This window comes from Leucopleurus acutus (assembly GCF_964270905.1).
Source record: "Leucopleurus acutus genome assembly, chromosome: 2".
NCBI classification, from domain to species: domain Eukaryota; kingdom Metazoa; phylum Chordata; class Mammalia; order Artiodactyla; family Delphinidae; genus Leucopleurus; species Leucopleurus acutus.
In genome coordinates, this window is record NC_139143.1 from 61,002,920 (window position 1) to 61,021,528 (window position 18,609).

The 18,609-nt window shown below is 40.9% G+C and overlaps 1 protein-coding gene across 1 annotated transcript in view; it reads right to left on the reverse strand.

Annotated features, from left to right (window-relative positions):
* The window catches only part of PAPPA2 (pappalysin 2), a gene marked incomplete at both ends in the record, with an annotated part of 281,829 nt that overhangs the window by 48,970 nt on the left and 214,250 nt on the right, over positions 1-18,609 (reverse strand). Inside the window, 3 exons of the mRNA XM_082865530.1 lie at positions 29-138; positions 2,243-2,378; positions 3,790-3,958. Coding sequence (XP_082721656.1) covers positions 29-138; positions 2,243-2,378; positions 3,790-3,958 — 415 coding nt within the window. The remainder of the gene's footprint in view (positions 1-28; positions 139-2,242; positions 2,379-3,789; positions 3,959-18,609) is intronic.

Genomic DNA, 18,609 nt, shown 5'->3' on the forward strand with positions numbered 1-18,609 from the left:
CGGCACATAAAAATGATCCTTTCCTCACCTGGACTTTGACAGGTTCCATCCAGTGCTCCAGAGTGTCAGCAGTGACGTTCTCAGGAAGGATTACGGGATCGCTAGGGGGGATTATACACGATGGGGAACACACTGCACCTGAAGGAACAGAAATTTACAAAAGAGACTTGAACTTCCCACATCTCAGTCTTTTACATCTTGGAATCATTAGCTTTGATTTTTCTTTCTTTTTTTTTTATTTATTTTTTTCTTTTCTGCTCACTTCTTTTTTAAATAAATAAATAAATAAATAAATTTGTTTATATATTTGGCTGTGCTGGGTCTTCGTTGCTGCACACGGGCTTTCTCTAGTTGCGGCGAGCGGGGGCTACTCTTCATTGTGGTGCTCGGGCTTCTCATTGAGGTGGTTTCTCTTGCTGTGGAGCACGGGCTCTAGGCGCGTGGGCTTCAGCAGTTGTGGCTCGCGGGCTCTAGAGCGCAGGCTCAGTAGTTGTGGCGCACGGGCTTTGTTGCTCCGCGGCATGTGGGATCTTCCCAGACCAGGGCTCGAACCCATGTCCCCTGCATTGGCAGGCGGATTCTTAACCACTGTGCCACCAGGGAAGTACAAAAACAATTGCTTTCTACATTGTAGGTCACCTCATTAACATGGTCATAGGCAGGGTCGATACTCATCTACTGTGTACCTGTAGGGATATTCCTACACTAACTACTAAAAAGAGCCACTTCCGCAAGTTAACTCCCTTGGCCCAAGTGCCCTTTCTCCTTCTAGTCCAATATACCCCCTCCTCTGGAATCCCTGAATCTCTGTATGACTTAGCAATAAAAGATTTAATTCCTGGTCTCATAGACCTCCAATACCCCACTCCAGGACTCTGGCCAGCCAAAGTCTACCCGGATTTGTTGATGCCTTTTAAGTACTTTTAATACCATTTCTGCTCATATAATTTCCTGGAAGCTTATGATTGCAACATCTACTACCTAAGAACTTTACTAGCTGGGGAAGAAATGGCCCAGAAATCATGAAGGTGGATTTATAATGCCCGCTAGACTGAAGGTCATTACACAGGCAGCCAAGAAACCTATGTGATTAAAAGAGGAAACAAGGGGAAATCAGAAGCAGAGATTTTGGTCATGTGTTGGCCTTTTAAAGAAAAATCTTGCTTTATTTCTTTGTATGTGGCATCTTAAGTATCTTCTAAAATTCTATTCAAAGAAGGCAGACTCTCAGGGTTCTCTATTTCCTCATCTAAAGATTTTGATGATCTCCAAGTTTCTTTTCAGCTCACACTTACCTCTATTAATGTTTTTTGCTGACTTGTATAGTAACTCAAAGAGTTACATGACTCTTAAGGACTCTATATACGTGTGTGTGTGACATACTAATGTAAAAATTAGAGGGTGGGGAGCTAAGAATTTTCTCACGAGACACCACACGAGAGGCATGGTCTCAGCATTCCACTACTCCTTGCCTGACCTTAAGACTTCTCAGTGCAAAGAGCAACTTGAAGATGGTAAAGAACGTTCTCAGAAACTAACAAGCTTTCTCATTAACTCAAATGATACCTACTGGCATTACAAACGTTAGAATGACTTGGAAAATTACTCCTTGCTTGTACAATTCAAAACGTCGGGTTAATCTCACAAAGTTTTCCACAAACAGCATCCCTTTTCTATGATGCTTAAGTCCAGCCAGAGCAAATTTAAGTCAACTTGACTTTCAATCGGCCCTGGCCACAGAGACTTTTAATTTCAATGACTGCTTTAAGAAGTTACCCCTAGGTTCTGGAGCCTAATCCCCTGTACAGAAGGAATGGCTGCTGAGCCAGGCAAGCTAGGCAATTTCAAATTGTTCCTTGCAGGAACTCTCTGCTCCAGTAACAACAGCAGAGAGAATGGAGGAGGCGCCCAGCACATGTGTGGTGTGTGCCTACACATTTCCACCTTTCCTCTTAGAACTACTACTCCTGCCACAAATCAATCCACTTTTCAGCCTGCTGCGAAATGGGTAACGTGACCAGACACTATGCAAATGGTTCAGCAGAGGCAACACCATTACACATGAGTGGAGGAATAAAAAATAAATAAATTTGTCATAAATTTCATTTTTACTGAAGCAGCTAAGAGTCAACTTGAATTTCTATCCACTCCTCAGGGAGAACAATGGATCTGATTCAAGATCCAGCCAGTCCTAGTTAAGGATTACTTGGGAGCAGAAGTCAGCATCCCTTCCCAAACATACCAATCCTGTATCCCTGTTCACACTTGTACTCCACGAAATTCAGCTCCGAGGTGGGTGGTGGGCATTCCCCTTGCAGGTTCTCACATAACTTGAACTCCTCGGTCCACAGTCCCTCCTTCGTGCAGAGGATGGGATGCTAGAATATCAAAAGTTAAACACATGTACCTTATTGTTTTACTAACTTCTTTTAGAGTGGGGGAAAAGGTGGTCTGATTATAAATGGTAGTGTTCTCCAACTTCTAGAACCTGGACTAAAGGACAATATTGAGATAATAAACCATGTTGTTTCTGACCACCGCCTCCCCCCCACCACCCCGCAAACAAAAAGTCAAGACAAGTTTTTGCTGTTTTGATGTGAAGGAATCATGAACAATTTTGTCATTAATAAAATTCATTAACAATGTGTTTTCCTTTGGATGTAAGGATACGGTGAGCTATCAACAGTAGCCCATGTATTCTGAGATAGTTTTTGGAATTTTTTTCCCCAATGGTGTTGTTTTGCATTGATCCATTCATACTATCCCACAGATGCTGCTTGTGGCAAATGTCAGATTTTTTTCAATATGAGTTTGAGCCCGTAAAACTAATTCATAATTTTTCTGGAGGTGCTTTTTGCCTTTCTGCTTGAATGGAGACATCATAGATGCTTTTGATCTCACCAAAGTTCTAGTCCCTTTCTCCACATGTATGCTGGTTTGTGTAACTCTTGGCTTCACATCCCCAGCAATCACAAAGTATACTATAGGCAAACACAGAGAGTAGCACTAACTCACAAACCCCAAGAAAGTGCGATTTTAGAATTACAATAACTCTCCCTTCATCTGGCCAACTCCTTGACTCCTTAAACAATCAGTGCAAACAGATGTGTTGATTTCTAAGGGGTCTCATTTCATGGAGTATTCTTTTCAAATCTGTCCTGCAGTGTTTACCTTGGAGTACTGGACACTGAGATAAAGGCATGTTCCAGGAGAGCAGTCAAGGTCATTGATCTTTGCCTAGGAAGTCTGCTTAACTTCCTGTCTCGTGTATGTGTGTGGTACTTGAAAAGATTCTAAAATAAAATTGATTTTAGTCACATAACCGTGATAAGACTGTGGTTGTTGCTTGAGACCTCTCACGCCAAAATCCTAGGGAGAATAATAGTCAAACAGCGCGTTCGGCTTTGCCTTTGCTGAGGAATTCGTGTTTCTGTTCAGGACTCTGTTCTATTAAAAAAGTGTAATACCAGCATTTCTAGCCAAGTTAGATCAGAGGAAATCACATTGCCAAATCAGAATCCCAGCATTTTTGCAATTTACCCAGGTACCCAACCCATCAGGTTGTTCTTCTTATCCAAGAGGAAGTTCTGAAGTCAGGAGAGAATATTCCAAAAACGTGGCCTCTTCTGAATTCCCTATCAAATAATATCAACACCCCTGGTTAGAATCCCAGCTTGGTAAGGCCCTGCCTGTTGCAATTCATTTAGATCATTTCTACGGAACATTCTTGGATTGGTCACCAAGACTAGAGCATAACCTGATCCAAAATAAAGTTCAAGTCATCCTTACCCTTTTACTTTCCTCGTTACAGTTGAGCACACACTGGCTGTTGAGCTCAAAGCCACTGGTGCATTCATACATGCCTTCAAAGACAGGAGATGGGGGCTCACACACCACTGGGACGCAGCTGCCTTGCTCCCAGATTCCATCTTCCAGGCACTGGATCTTCAGGAACTTGCTGATAAGACATAAAGCAAAATAGCCCATCAAAATCCCTCAAGGAGGTTATGGGAGAAGACTGGACCCTCAGTAACATGGGCTAAGGATTAGCAAATAGACAGGGGCAGTTGGGTCTCGTTAGCCAAATGTCATACCTCTCTAGTCTAATTTCTAAGTCATGGAAGTAAAAATAGTAATGTGCACATAATAGCAGTGATCACGTTAGCTGTTATATAGTAATATTTTGTATATTACTCTCCAGAGAGTTTTTATAACTATCAGAGCAGCATCTAGACTTTTTCAGTTGGGTTTTCATGAAGCTCTTCATCTTGGAGCAGTCTCACACCCAAGTGCACTTGGAAAATACCTGGTAGGATGGAGTACAGAAATGATTATCACACACTCAGGGGACTAAACGGAAGTCATTTGAGGATCATCAGTGTTAATATGGTAATGTAATCAATGAAGCTGCCAATATTTATTGGTTCTCCAAAGAGGGGAGAAGATACAGCAGTAGGGGTCTTCTTAAAACAGAGGCTCTTACCCTGAACTTCAGAAGAGCAAGAGCCTCACTGGAAATTACTATGGCCATTTTGTTTGCTTACAAGTCCATTTTTTTCTTGGAAAGCATTCATAGCTTTCGTGAGATTCTCTGAGTAGACATGACTCCACAGTGTCCTGGAAGAACTGCCCTTCCTTCGCATGCACAGATGTGGCCTCCAACCAAAGAGACTGCATTTGTGGTGGACAGTAGTCAACAGAATTAGGTTTTGCTGCTGCAAACTCCATCCCATTCCCCTTCTAACTCACTGCCAAACTGAAGGTGCTGTCCATTTTGCTGTTTTAATGCATCCACTTCTGATTCAGAACATAAGATAAGCTTGTGATTCTAAAACAGAAATAATCCTTTGACCCCTGATTCAACCACATGGTGGCCTTAAATTTTTATTTTCCAGTATCACGATGTTCTTTTTAAATTTAAATATGCCCACCATCTACACACGTTTAATGGACTATCATACTTTTATGCAATGACCCCTGCATGCTTCTCCAGTATTCTAATATTATACTAGTACAACATTTATCACATTATTTTATACATGTGTACATGTCTGCCTTTCCCACTAGGTTGGAAGCTGCCTGAAGGCAAGGACTGTGTTTTATTCTTGCTTTTAATTCCCAAGAACTAAAAAAAAAAAAAATCTGTCTTATATTAGCCATTAATCAAATATTTGCCAAATTGAATTATTTAACCCAAATTCACAGTGTGTTAGGCACACTGCATAGCACATTATATATTTTAACAAAGTGAACCATCAGTTTCCCTAATGAAGTAGCATTATCATTCCCATTTTATAGATAAACATACTCAGAGACGTTAAATAATTTGACCAAGATCCTACAGCACAGAATGCAGCTGATTTCAAAAAATTTAAATAAGTTTTAATAGTTTAACATATTTTAACAATATCCACTTAGATGTTCGTGAAGGAGTATTTAACTTATTATTAAATAGTTATTTAGATTCATACCTTTATTCCCAGTAATATTTTAGGATAGAAATCTGATTTTATGACTGGAATTCTTTAGCATCATAGTTTATGTGGACATATATCTACTATCTGTTAATAATAAATACTATTTTTGAGCTGTATTTCAGGTGTTTGGAAAGACACCTACATACATTATTTCACTGAATCCCCCAAACAGTATTTAGAGGTAAATATTATTATCCACATTTTGGAGAAGGGAACTGAGCCTGAGAGATTTAAAGCTAGCTCAAAGATCCACAGTAAAAGCTGCAGAGAGGACTTGGACCCAGGTCATCCTGCTGCCGAAGCCTGTGGTCCTTCCTGGGTCAGGTTCAGCTGCACCTCTTATGCTATACAATCCACTTTGAATATCAGTAATGTCTCTATCCTACTGAACAGCCCTTTATCCAGATGCCACATTTATAAGTGTGACCAAAAAAGGAAGATTCATTTGAAATTTTTACATTGAGTACTAAATTATGTATAGAAAATTGCACAACTCAGTATACAGCTCAAGAAATTTTTACATGTGAATACATCTTGGTGATCACCACTCAGATCAAGGTACAGAGAATTTCCAGCCCTCGTAGAAATCCCTCTTCCCATTTGAACCTTCCCACACCCCTGCAACCCACACTCTTCTGACTTTCATCAGCTTAGATTCATTTTGCCTACTCTTAAACTTTATATAAATAAAATCACACACTGTGTACTCTTTAGTATAAGGCTTCTTTCCCTAAAGGAAGATGACATTTTATTTATTTATTTATTTATTTTTACATCTTTATTGGAGTATAATTGTTTTACAATGTTGTGTTAGTTTCTGTTGTATAACAAAGCGAATCAGCTATATGTATACATATATCCCCATATCCCCTCCCTCTTGCATCTCCCTCCCACCCTCCCTATCCCACCCCTCTAGGTGGTCACAAAGCACCGAGCTGATCTCCCTGTGCGATGCAGCTGCTTCCCACTAGCTATCTATTTGACATTTGGTAGTGTATATATGTCAATGCCACACTCTCTCACTTCGTCCCAGCTTACCCTTCCCCCTCCCCGTGTCCTCAAGTCCATTCTCTGTGTCTGTGCCTTTATTCCTGGAAGATGACATTTAAAAATGTCTTCTCTAATCGATTTTCAAGGAAGCGTATGCAGTTCTTTTTACTATAACGAAGCTCATTTTTGTCCCTCTCCTAGGCTGGATAGTCTACTCTTTTTTCACACTAGAGTTTATATTCTCCCAGGGACTCTCTCCTTTCTATCACCTCCCACAGATGAAATCCTTCCCCTACCTCTGCTGAACTGCCATTCCCCAGCTGGAGAGAGCAGGCAATACCACTGACACCAGGGGAGAGGCAAGGCTGTAAACCTTGCATGTCAGCATGGTCATAAAGGAAAACCCTTGCTTGGCCAGGACAACAATATTTTGACTTCATGTGGTATTTTTCTCTGAATTGGTTGGAACACTTCAGCCATGGAAACAGTCCTCCCTTTTCTTGCCCAGAGTGGAGAGCCATTCAAGAATGCCGATTTCATATATTTCCTTGCCAGTTTAATAACCTCAGGGATGAGGGTAGAGAGATAAAACTTGGCTGGGGAAGAGTGAGTTGGCCGTTGCGGGTGGTACCCAGGTAATGTGACAGGCCCTGCACTGCAAATCACCAGTCATATCGGTGATAAGGAAGGGAGAAGGCTGTAAGGTGGCAAGGGAAGCAACACAGTTCACATGGGTGCCCCTGGACCCCAGAGGAGGCACTCCAGGAAGGAGTGGGGAGAGGCTGGGAGACAGGGCTGATTCCCTAGGAAATCCTGTTTCCTTCCTGCAGGGGTTCCTATGCCCCCTCAACCTCACAGATTCTCCTTACAGTTTCATCTCCCTTATACAGGGGCTGTCTTTTGCATGTCAATCAATCAGATGACACAATTCAGGCCCAACCCTCAGACTTCTCGCAAAGCATTTGATTGGTCAGTGTCACTGGCTCCATGTCAATGACTGTCTATACCCACTTAGGAAATGACTCTTGAGATCCCATGGTATGGAGCTTGGCACTTGAGTGCCATGGGCTGGTTCTGGCCTTTGTTCAAAAAGGGACTGAGATTGTGGTAGGAATTCAAGGTGTCCTGCATTCCTCCCAGCTCCAGGAAATTTGGTTTCCACGTCGGGCCCTTGAAGGGGACTGAAGCCTATAGCAATGGCAGAACTTTAACCCCCAGTGGTACCAAAACTGCCTCTGCGTTTCTTCTAGCTTGGTGATCTTGAGGAGTAACCTCTGACCCTTATAAAATCATTAATGAAAACATTGCTTTATTCAGAATGGTCCAACTCCTTCGCATAAAGTATATGAGTCAAAAGCTAAGAGACACTTGTTAAGTCATGAAGTGAACAGGTTTGCATTTCAAAGAATGATGGCATTGGATATTAGACAAAGCACACAGGCAGGCCCTCATCAGGACAGAGATTCTAAGACTTTTCTGATCGTCCAGTGCAAGTGCCTTTCACTTGAAATATTCTTTTTACAGACTATCAGCTCCCTGTATTTTCTTTATCCCAGGGGAGTAAGCGAGGCTAAAATATCTCATTTTACAGGCAGGAAACTGCACGTTAATAACTATGAGGTGAGTTGCTCAGTGTCACAGAGCAAGCAAGTCAAAGGCAAAAGCAAGAATAGAACTCAGAGTTTTGAAATCATAACATAACACCCTAACATGGTGTTGGAAACACCAACAATGGCTTCCAAATGACATCTGTAGACCAGCCCCATCAAAATCATGTAGGAACTGTATAAAAAACTAGATTGCCTACATCTCCTGGAACTCCCCTCACATTCTATATTTTTAAATTTTGTCAGCAGTCTTAAAATGTAGCCAGGTTGGCAAACTACTAAAATCTATGCTACTTTCCTATGCTAGTAAAAATAAACCATAGGTGTAGAAATCAGAGAGCAAAATCACCCACCTAACAACACCGGCCAAAAGGCTGGATGCTTAGCAAAGACCAAACACGACAGTTACAGCCAGACAACTTGCTCTGTAAGTGGTACCATGAGGGTTTGGGGGTAGGGGAAGGTTTGTATTTATTTTCCCTCTAACTACTCCAGAGAAATCACCACAATTTCCAAGTTAGAAGATGCTTTTTCCAATTTCCAGAACTTGTGGTATCCACCTAGTGCCGAAAATCCAGCTGTGCTCTTTCTGCTTCTTACATCATTGCCAGAAATAAAGATCTTGTAATCAAAACTTGGCTGAAAGTTTGATTGATGTTGCTTGAGGCACACATGAGTCTACCCCATCCTTCTATCACCACTGCAGGGTTTTCAAAAGTAATATTTATTTTCCATTGGAGAAAATAAAAGTATGATTGTTGAGTCCAAGGGAATTATCATGTCTTTACTGATCAAGGGCATCTGGTGTCTCCAATGAGTCGTCCCTCATGAGTAATAATAATAATAACAGAAAAACAATAAAATATTGGGCACTGAAATGCTAGGCATTGTACAGAAGGATATATATCTAGATCATTTGACCCTCAAAACCATCCTGTGTGATTACGGGAGTTCCTGATTCCCTTCTCTCCACACATGCTCCTCTGTAATCATCCCCAGCTCAGCAAATGATACCACCATCTACGTCGTTGCCCAAATTTGAAACTTAGGAGACATCCTTGATTCTACTCTTTGTCTCAGTCTTACCTTTTCCCCAAGTGAGTATGATCTTATTCAATCCATCAGTAGGTCCTCTTAGTCTTACCTCCCAAATATCTCCAGCATTTGTTCCCCTATCTCTTGCATCTCCACCGCCATGAGCAGTAGCCCACGTTCCCATCTCTCAACTCCTTACTGGAGACTTCACTTCTCCTCTGGGCCCTTTCCTACCTAGTCTGCAAACATCAGTCAGAGGGATATTTTGTAAAAACAGATAAATAAATTAGAACATGTCATTTTCCTGCTGAGGACATTTCAATTGCTTCCTGTTGCATGAATAATAAAATCCAAACTTTCTCACTCACGAGGTCCCGCATGAGTTGGCCACACTTTCTCTGACCTCATCCTACATCTCATTCATCTTACTTAGTGTGCTTTGTCCACACCGGACCTAGAATCCCGAGCACAACTCAAGCTCTTTCCTGCCAAAGGAAGTTGGTACCATTCTCTCTGCTTGTGATGCTTTTCTTTTTGTTCTTTTCCTGGATGGCTCTTCTTCTTATCTAAGGATAAGTTTTGCCACCCAAGAGCATCCTTATTTTATACCTCTAATGTTTTTGGTTTTTAATTAAAGCACCTGTGTATTTTTGCATAGAATGGATACTCTGTAATTATTTTGTGTGTTGCCTGCCTCGCCTACTGGGATGCCAGCTTGGTGAGGGCAAGACCTTATTTTCTATTATATCCCCAGTGCTCAGCATAATGTCTGGTACAGAACAGGTGCCAATAAACATTGGTTCAATGAATTTATAGATGTTTATTTTATAGATGAACTAAGTAGGTTTCAAGAAGTAAAATAACTTGTCTGAGGTTACCTAATGGTAGAGCAGGGATCAGTACAGGCACACCTGTTTCACTGTGCTTTGCTTTACTGCACTTCACAGGTATTGCACCTTTTACAAATTGAAGGTTTGTGGCAACCCTGTGTTGTCAGATGATGGTTAGCATTTTTTTAGCAATAAAGTATTTTTAAATTATGTACACTGTTTTTAAAGACATAATACTATTGTACACTTAAGAGACTACAGTATAGTGTAAACATGACTTTTATGCACACTGGGAAACCAAAAAAGATTCGTGTGATTTGCTTTATCGTGATATTCGCTTTATTGCCGTGGTCTGGAACCAAATCCCCAGTATCCAGGGTATGCCCATACCGTGGATCTGTCTGATGCCAATCCCTACGTCATAATCTGGAAGCACTAGTGTTACTAGGAATGGAGCTGCAGATAAATTACTTTCCTTTACTTTGTGCCTTTGTACAGAGTATCTCAAAGTCTCACCACACAGAATATCCCTAAAGATGACAAGGAGTAACCGCATTACTATTTCCATTACGTAGGTTAGGAAACGAAAGCATTAATTGGCTAAACGTTTTGCAGGGCACGTGGTCAGTTTCTGAAGTGAAATTAGAAAGCTTCTTCACTCAGAGCATTCTAGGCCCTTGCTGCTTACAGTGTGGTTCCCAGAGCAGCAGCACGGAAACCACCTGGGAGCTTGGAAATGCAGAATCTCAGGCTCCCACCCAGACAGACTTAATCAGAATCTGCATTTTAACAAGATCCCCACGTGATTCCTATGCACATTAAAGTTTAGGAAGTAGTTTTCTAGACCATTTTAAAAGACACGGTCCTCTACTTCACCCCAGACAGAACCATCAGTGCTTCCAAACTCCAGGCCAGCTTTCCTCTTAACAAACTGCAGACCTGGTTTCTCAAGCCAACATCCTAAATGGAGAGCAGCAGACTCCAGGCATAGCTAGTCCACAGCCGATCATAGTTGCTCTACCCTCGCTCACACCAGGCCTCCGGAGGCCCATTCCCGGTCCACTTGACTGGACAAGAAATAGTAATCGGCAGGATCGGCCCACCGGACACACGGGCTTTGACCTTTCATTTTTCCCTGACTCATAAAAATGCTTATAACTTACAAAGCTCCTCTTCCATGTCAGAGTGAGCAACCTGCTAACCCCTAAAAGCGTGTGGTCAATTCTACTTCAAAGCTCCACCCCTTACTTCTATCTTTGATCTTCCGGCTGCTAACTCTTTGGTCTCCAAATTGGCAGATGCGGTAATGCCCTGGCCCTAAGGCTGAACCCCCACCTCAAGTCTGGGGCCACTTCTTCATCTATCATTGCCTAAACTGTCCAACCCTCAGCCTCTCTCACTTCAACAGCCCCCATTTAACCTCTTTTCTACCAGTCTCTTGGCCCCTCTCATGCATTCTTCACACAGCTGACAGAGCTATCTTCCTACTAAATTGCTCAGGTTACCTCCAGACCTAAAAACATCCTGAGGTTTCTCCAATGCCTGCAATTGAAACCTTAACATTATTCTGCATAATTCTACATCTATTCCCTTCAGGGTGTGTTTGAGGAGCTAGTGATTATATTGAAATGCAGGGGTGAACTGGGTCTAAAACATGGAAACCTTAAATAGCAATCTCTTGCTTTCATTATCTTTCATCATTCAGTTGCAGCCTACCTTGGAGATGTTGTGGGTTTAGTTCCAGACCACTGCAATAAAGTGAATATCACAATAAAACAAGTCATAGGCATTTTTTGATGTCCCAGTGCATGTAAAAGTTATGTTTACACTATACTGTGGTCTATGAAGTGTGCAATAGCTTTTATGTCTAAAAAATGTACATGTATTAATTTTAAAATACTTTATTGCTAAAAACAATGCTAACCATCATCTGAGCCTTCAGTGAGTCATAATCTTTTGATTTGAAATATTGCGAGAATTACCGAAATGTGATGCAGAGACACGAAATGAACAAATGCTGCTGGAAAAACAGCACCGATAAACTTGCTCGATGCAGGGTTACCACAAACCTTCAATTTGTAAAAAATGCAGTATCTGCAAAGCATAATAAAGCAAAGAGCGATAAAATGAGGTATGCCTGTATCTGTCCATTCATATGTTCAGTCAACAGATATTCATTAAGCCCCTAGTATGTGCCCATACATTACATTAGGTCCTGCTGTTGTAGAAACAAATATTAATACAATAATAAGGCCAGAAGACTAACCTGTGGGAACCCAAAGAGGGGCATAAGGAAGGCTATCAGGAAAGGAACACTTAAAGATGGGTTTGTTAGAGAAGGAGAAGGACCTGCCAGGTAGAAGGAGCAGCGCATGCAAGAACCAGTGGTGTGAAAGGCAGTGTGTGTTTGAAGCCTTAGTCTAAAGTTTAAATGGAAAAAAAAAACAGGCCTATATGTGGCCCCTGTGGGGGAAAAGAGCCTGGGTGGGACAAAAGTCTGGCAAAAAAGGGCCACATATTGTATGAATTCCATTTCAGAGGGTAGGATCTCTCATTTGTAAGGAATCCTTTGGCTATCTTCATAAAGTTTCTAGTTGAAGAATTCTTCTTCTAGATATTGTTATATTCCTGTTCCTGGTCAGTCCAACTCACAGGTCTCATGAAAAGTGCTCACAGGATGTCCATACATTCACACCCTCACCTGCGAATTCACGAATCCATCAATGCCCATCATTGTTGCTCTTCCAGAAAGCAAAGCTCTTTACACGGTTCCTTGTCCAGAAGTTACAGCAGTGATAAGACCTGAATCCACTAAAGAGTTACCAGAACTTCTGGCAAGTTGTGACCTACCTAATGACTTCAGAATTTACACAGGTGAACCCTGCATTTGCCTCATCCCTCTGATGTGGGCTGGAATGGACAGGCTGATTAACATTCTCTTTCCCAGTTTTCCCTGAATGAAGAGGAAGAGTCAGAGGTCACAGTGACCTTCAGCAGGTTGTTAGTGGCTTCACTGGGTAATTCCCATCAGGAAGATGGTGTGTAGAGTGGTTAAGAGCAGATGACTTGGAATCAGGAGACTAATGCTCAAACTCCAGCTGTGGCTCTTCATATGTCTCTGACTTTTATTAAGTCACCTCATCTTTCTTCTCTCAGTTTTCCTATCTGAAAAATGGGGATAATAATAGCTTCCTTACAGGGTCCTTGGAAGATTTTATAAGTTAGTGTATATAAAGCATGTAGTACAATGACTGGTACATACAATGTTCAATAAGCCGTGGAAGTTACTCTCTCTCTCTTTCTCTCCCTCTGTGTTCCGTGTGTGTGTGTGTGTGTGTGTGTGTGTGTGCGCACGTGCATGTATGAGAGATACAAGTGTGGAATGTTAGCATTCTACTCAGTCTTTCCACCCTACTTAAGTCTTCAGATTTTTGTCCCACCCAGAATCTTTCAGGAAACAGTTCATAAATTAGCTGGGCCTGACCTGACCTTATTACTAAAGAAAAAAGGCAAGCTCTCAATCAAAATGCTCACCCGGTATGCTGAAGAAGGGCTTAGAGGGAGCCTGCGACAGGATGGGGTAGGAAAAAGGAAGTGTAGAAAGGGCATCAGGGAGAGAAATTGTGAGTTGAAGAACCTAATGGCTTATATATAACAACCCAGCACTTACTCATGCTAGATTTTTAAAATTATTTTTCCTGATTAATAGAGAGATCAGTGGTCAATATAATATCAGAGGAGAAAGGACAGTTTTACAAGACGCTCCCTAGCTTGGGATTGAAGGTCACAGGGAAAACTATAAGTTCATCAAATGCTCTGTTCAAAGTGAAGGCTGCATGCCAATCACCAGAGCCTGTGAAGCCTGCAGCAGCGAGCTGGCCTGTGCCCAGGTGTGTGTGTGAGTGTCCAAGGCTTGGAGCAGAGGTTTAGTCACTTTCATGCCAAAAGAGGCTGTAATAAATTAGCCTAAATCTCACATTATCCTACAATGGCAAGAGAATTGAGGATTCCAAGGATAAACTTTGAATGTATTTACTATAAACACTAATTATAAAGCCAGACAATGTCTTAATGGAAAGAAAACAAATTTCTATTTCTCACAGATGCATGAGTGTACATAAAGATTACAGTGTGTCCCTTAATTGCCAAATCAGAGCTAACCTGTGTGTCTCTATATACATAGGTTTAGCATCTAGTCATGTATGTATATGCACAGTGTTATGACACAGAACTTAAAAATTAGGTATATTATTTTACTGAATTTTTAAAATTACAAATCCAGGGTACTTAAGGAGTTTTAGCATTTGCCTCAACTGCATATTTCATTTCATTAGCCAAGTCTTTCTTTCCTTTCTTATGGTAGGATAAAATCAGTTGAACCTCAGAGAATCAAGCTATGGTTCAAAAAGATCAAAAGAGACTAAAAATTTAGGTAATGTCTCCAGGACATGCCCTTCCCTTCTCCTCCAAGACCAGCCTGACTGTATTTGCCCACCCTAATTTTTGAAGTATGTCCAGCTCTATCTTGCTGACGATTTAATTTCCATTTCTTTTTCTCCACATCCCCCTTTTTCCTTTTCACGGTCCACTTGAAGCCACTGTAGTATTTGGATAACTCACACTGGGATGAGATGAAACATTCAGAGGGGGTTCTGATTGGTGGAGGGAAGTACATGTATTTTTTTTTTAATTTAATGAACTTTCTCTTTTGATGTGTGTGTTTTCTTCATAGACAGGGGAAATGCACTTCCCTACCGCCCTGGTAACTGAAGACCTATACTTCCCACTTGGAATGCCACCTTCAGTCTTTCTGGTCTCTATGTTGTTTTTCTGGGGCAAAGGAACCAACCACAGGATGGGAAACAACAGCCCCTGATGAAAATGTAGCTGAGTATATTCCTTGCTAAAGAAGATGATTAGCTGTTAACCACACCAAAAGCAACATTTTACAAGGAGTATTAACCTGCTGGAAATGATGATGATGGTGATGATGATAAACAGCAGCTACTTCTGACTTGAAGTTTGATCTAAGGACTGTGCTCAGTTCTTTATATCTGTTGTCTCATTTAATCCTTAAAAAAATCTGTAAGTATCCCTCTTTCCTATTATCCGTCTGGTAAATAAAAATAGTCATGTTCAATAGAGATCAGTGACTTGAAAGGTCAAAGAGCTAATAAATAGCAGAGTTGGGATGTAAATTTATATCTCACTAACGCCAGAAGCTGCGTAATTAACCACTAAGCAAAGAGATAAATCTTGGACAAAGGAAAGACTTCCTAGAAAGCTGACTAAATTTTCTTCTTCAGACATTTTAGAGAAGTGCTTAATCTTTAAACTCAATTCTAGAAATCCTTAAAAATGTACCCAATATTCTGTCTTCAAGAAAGATCTAGATCTAATCCTCTCGGGGGTGAGTGGAGAACAATTCACCAAAACCCATCAAGAGGAAGAAATAAAACCTTGGCTATTCATTTGGATCAGAAGCTCTCCAAGTATTACCTACTAAGTATTGCCTACTAAGATCCTGTCTGTGTAGTATTTGTGTTTATAATATATTGCTGTTTCTTTTTTTTCCTGGTGGCAATAAATTTCATGTATCACTTCTCTCAATGGTGTTATACCAAAGTGTTAAATCTCCTCATTAATTCTGTTGAGACAGAAAATAAAATATAGACTTTTAGAGCTGGAAGTCACTCAAGATTTTCCATTACTTTTCAGAGGTGGAAAAAGAGGCTCAGAGAAATGCAGTAATTTACCCACGATCAAAAGCCTTATTAGCCAAGAGCGTGGGCTTTGGAGTTAGAATGGTTTTAGCACCATATATTGGCTGAGTGATCATGGGATGACTACTTAACAATACTCTGAGTCTCAGTTTCCTTATCTGGAAGAGGGGATAATAAAGTACTTAAATGTATTATTATTATATTATATCATTATATATTACCATCTCATATTATTCTCCATTATACTATTATTTTATCATATAATAAAATTTATCTGTGTCATAAGAAACGAATGGGGTAATGTATGTAAAGCTCTTCACACACACAGCACATAGTGATGAATCATCATTATCATCATCATCAACCCAACAGTACAGAGTTGAGACCTTATGTGTTTTAAGACTCTGCCACACTAAACAGTCTTCCTATGTGTACAGAGATGGGTCAAGTACACACATCTAGCTACAAAGCCCTCTCGCACCCTCCCCCCAGATCAGATCAGACAAACCTCACTGAAGGGTTTTACCAACCAAACGTTTCTCAAACAATAAACAGGCACAAGGTAAGGCCTATTTACAATGTTGCAGTCTGAACCTACATTTGTGCTTCTAGAACTTAAGTAGATTTATGTTCTTTGGAAAAGTGACCCTCAGAAGGATGGCTATTTACAGTTACTCTTAAAAAGGTATTACTACTACAGTACCTTTCAGATGGCATCTTGATGAATGACTAACTTAGAGGGAGAGGCTGTCTAAGTAAAGTTAGAAGGTTGGGACAATTCATAATTTAAATTAATTATGAGTCCTAACGAGGTTAGCCTAACCTTCACACATAAAGATAACACCTAATGAGAAAAAGGTAACCACGGGAGTGAAAGACAAGGGAGAATATAACACAGTCTTTTTTATAAAATACAAGTCATACACACTTATTTTAGCTCCCTGGGAAGTCAGGTTAATGAAACATTAACCTGATTAATGATGACGTATATGTGGAAGTAAATTGCATGGAAGGAAAAGAAAGGTGTGTGTGTATTACAAAATATGAATAAGAAAGAACTCCTGAAACTATCTAAACATGGCAATTTCTTTGAAGTTACCATTGTTTGTATTTTCTCTATTAACTCCAAAAATAAATAACCCTCAAAGAGACACATGAAATCTGGCATGCAAAAGTGCTGCTATAGTAATTTTTTTTTTTTTTTTTCCGGTATGTGGGCCTCTCACTGTTGTGGCTTCTCCCGTTGCGGAGCACAGGCTCCGGACGCGCAGGCCCAGCGGCCATGGCTTACGGGCCCAGCCGCTCCGCGGCATGTGGGATCTTCCTGGACCGGGGCACGAACCTGTGTCCCCTGCATCGGCAGGCGGACTCTCAACCACTGCGCCACCAGGGACGCCCAGCTATAGTAACTTTGAGAAGAGGAAACGTTACTCTGGATAGTTTTCAGAAAGTCAAAATCCCATGACTGATATTGTTCTTACACAAAGAAAGGTTTGTGCTTCTAGATTGTGCTTCTTGATTTTGGCTGCACATTGGAGTGACTTGGGGAGCTTTGCAAAAGACTAATGCCTGGGTGCCACTTCCAGAGATTCTGATGAAAGTGGTTTGGGGTTTGAGCTGGGCATTAAGATATCTGAACTCTCCCCAGGTGATGCTAATGTACAGACCGGTATGAGAACCACTGTTCTGGTGAGCTTGTTGAGAGGGAGAGGTCTAATCCTTTTTCTGTTACCACCAACATGTACAGTTTGCCAATCAAGCTTAAATGTCAGTTGAATAAGTGAAATTAAAACTGTCTCTGGAGAATGACCATTCCTTCTATGTTGCTGAGACAATTGCTAGAAGAAAAATAGACATAATATTTTTAAGGGTTCCTTCCACTCTAAAGCACTTGAAATAGAAATTTCCATACCCTCATAAGAAAAAAAAAAAAAAACCACCCTCTTTCCTGCACCATTTTTAGCATCGAATTTAACATTAAAATCCTATCATGAATTTTCTAATAATTCAGTCTTTTCATCCATTTAGAAACTATTTATTGAGTACCTACCAATAAATGTAGAAGCCACTGGGCACATGATGCTAAACAAACAGCCATGGTCTATCGGACAGCTAATCGAACCATTTCTACTCAGTGAGATAAATGATTTTGCCAGGGAAGTTTTCTGTGCAGTGGGAAACCATGGGAGGGACACTTCCTACAGACTGGGGAGATCTGGGAGGCTTCCTAGACAAAAATCACACTTATGCTAAAAAATAGGGGAGTAGGAGTTAGCCAAGCAAACGGCCACTGCCGGGGAGAGTTCTAGCCAGAAGGAACAGCATGTTTGAAGGCCCAGAGGCATGCTAGCCACGGTGTATATAAAGAAGTAAAAGAAGGTCCAGAGCATTAGAGCCTACAGTACAGAAGGTGTTGTGTGTTACAGCTGGAGGGAAGTGATCTCTCAGGGAAGATAGTCAGCGACGAAGCTACGTAAGCCAGGCCCAGCTAGATCATGCAAGACCTTGAACATATTTTAAGTTTAAGCTTTTTTATTTTCTTAGATGAAATAGCAGAAAGGCTTGTCATTTAGTTTTATGCAGGGGAATACTATAATTGGACTTGAGTGTTTTGAAGATTATTGATGCTGCAAAGTAGTGAATGTATTGAAGGGGGAAAGACTGGAGTTAGAAAGATCAGTTCAGAAGTGAAAAAGGATAGTGATCTGTCATAGAGAAATGGCAGCAGGGATGAGGAGAAATGGCCATATCTAGGAATCAGTAAGATGATGACACTCAATGGAAGTTGATGACTGAGGGTGAAGGACATTCGAAAGTTTCAGGTTATGTGCAGGTCCCTGACCTGCCCAACCACATGGAACACAGAAGGATGTGCAGATTTGAAAGAGATTATAATAGGCTCTGTATTATATAGTAAGAGTTTGAAAGGCAGATCGGATTTCCCAAG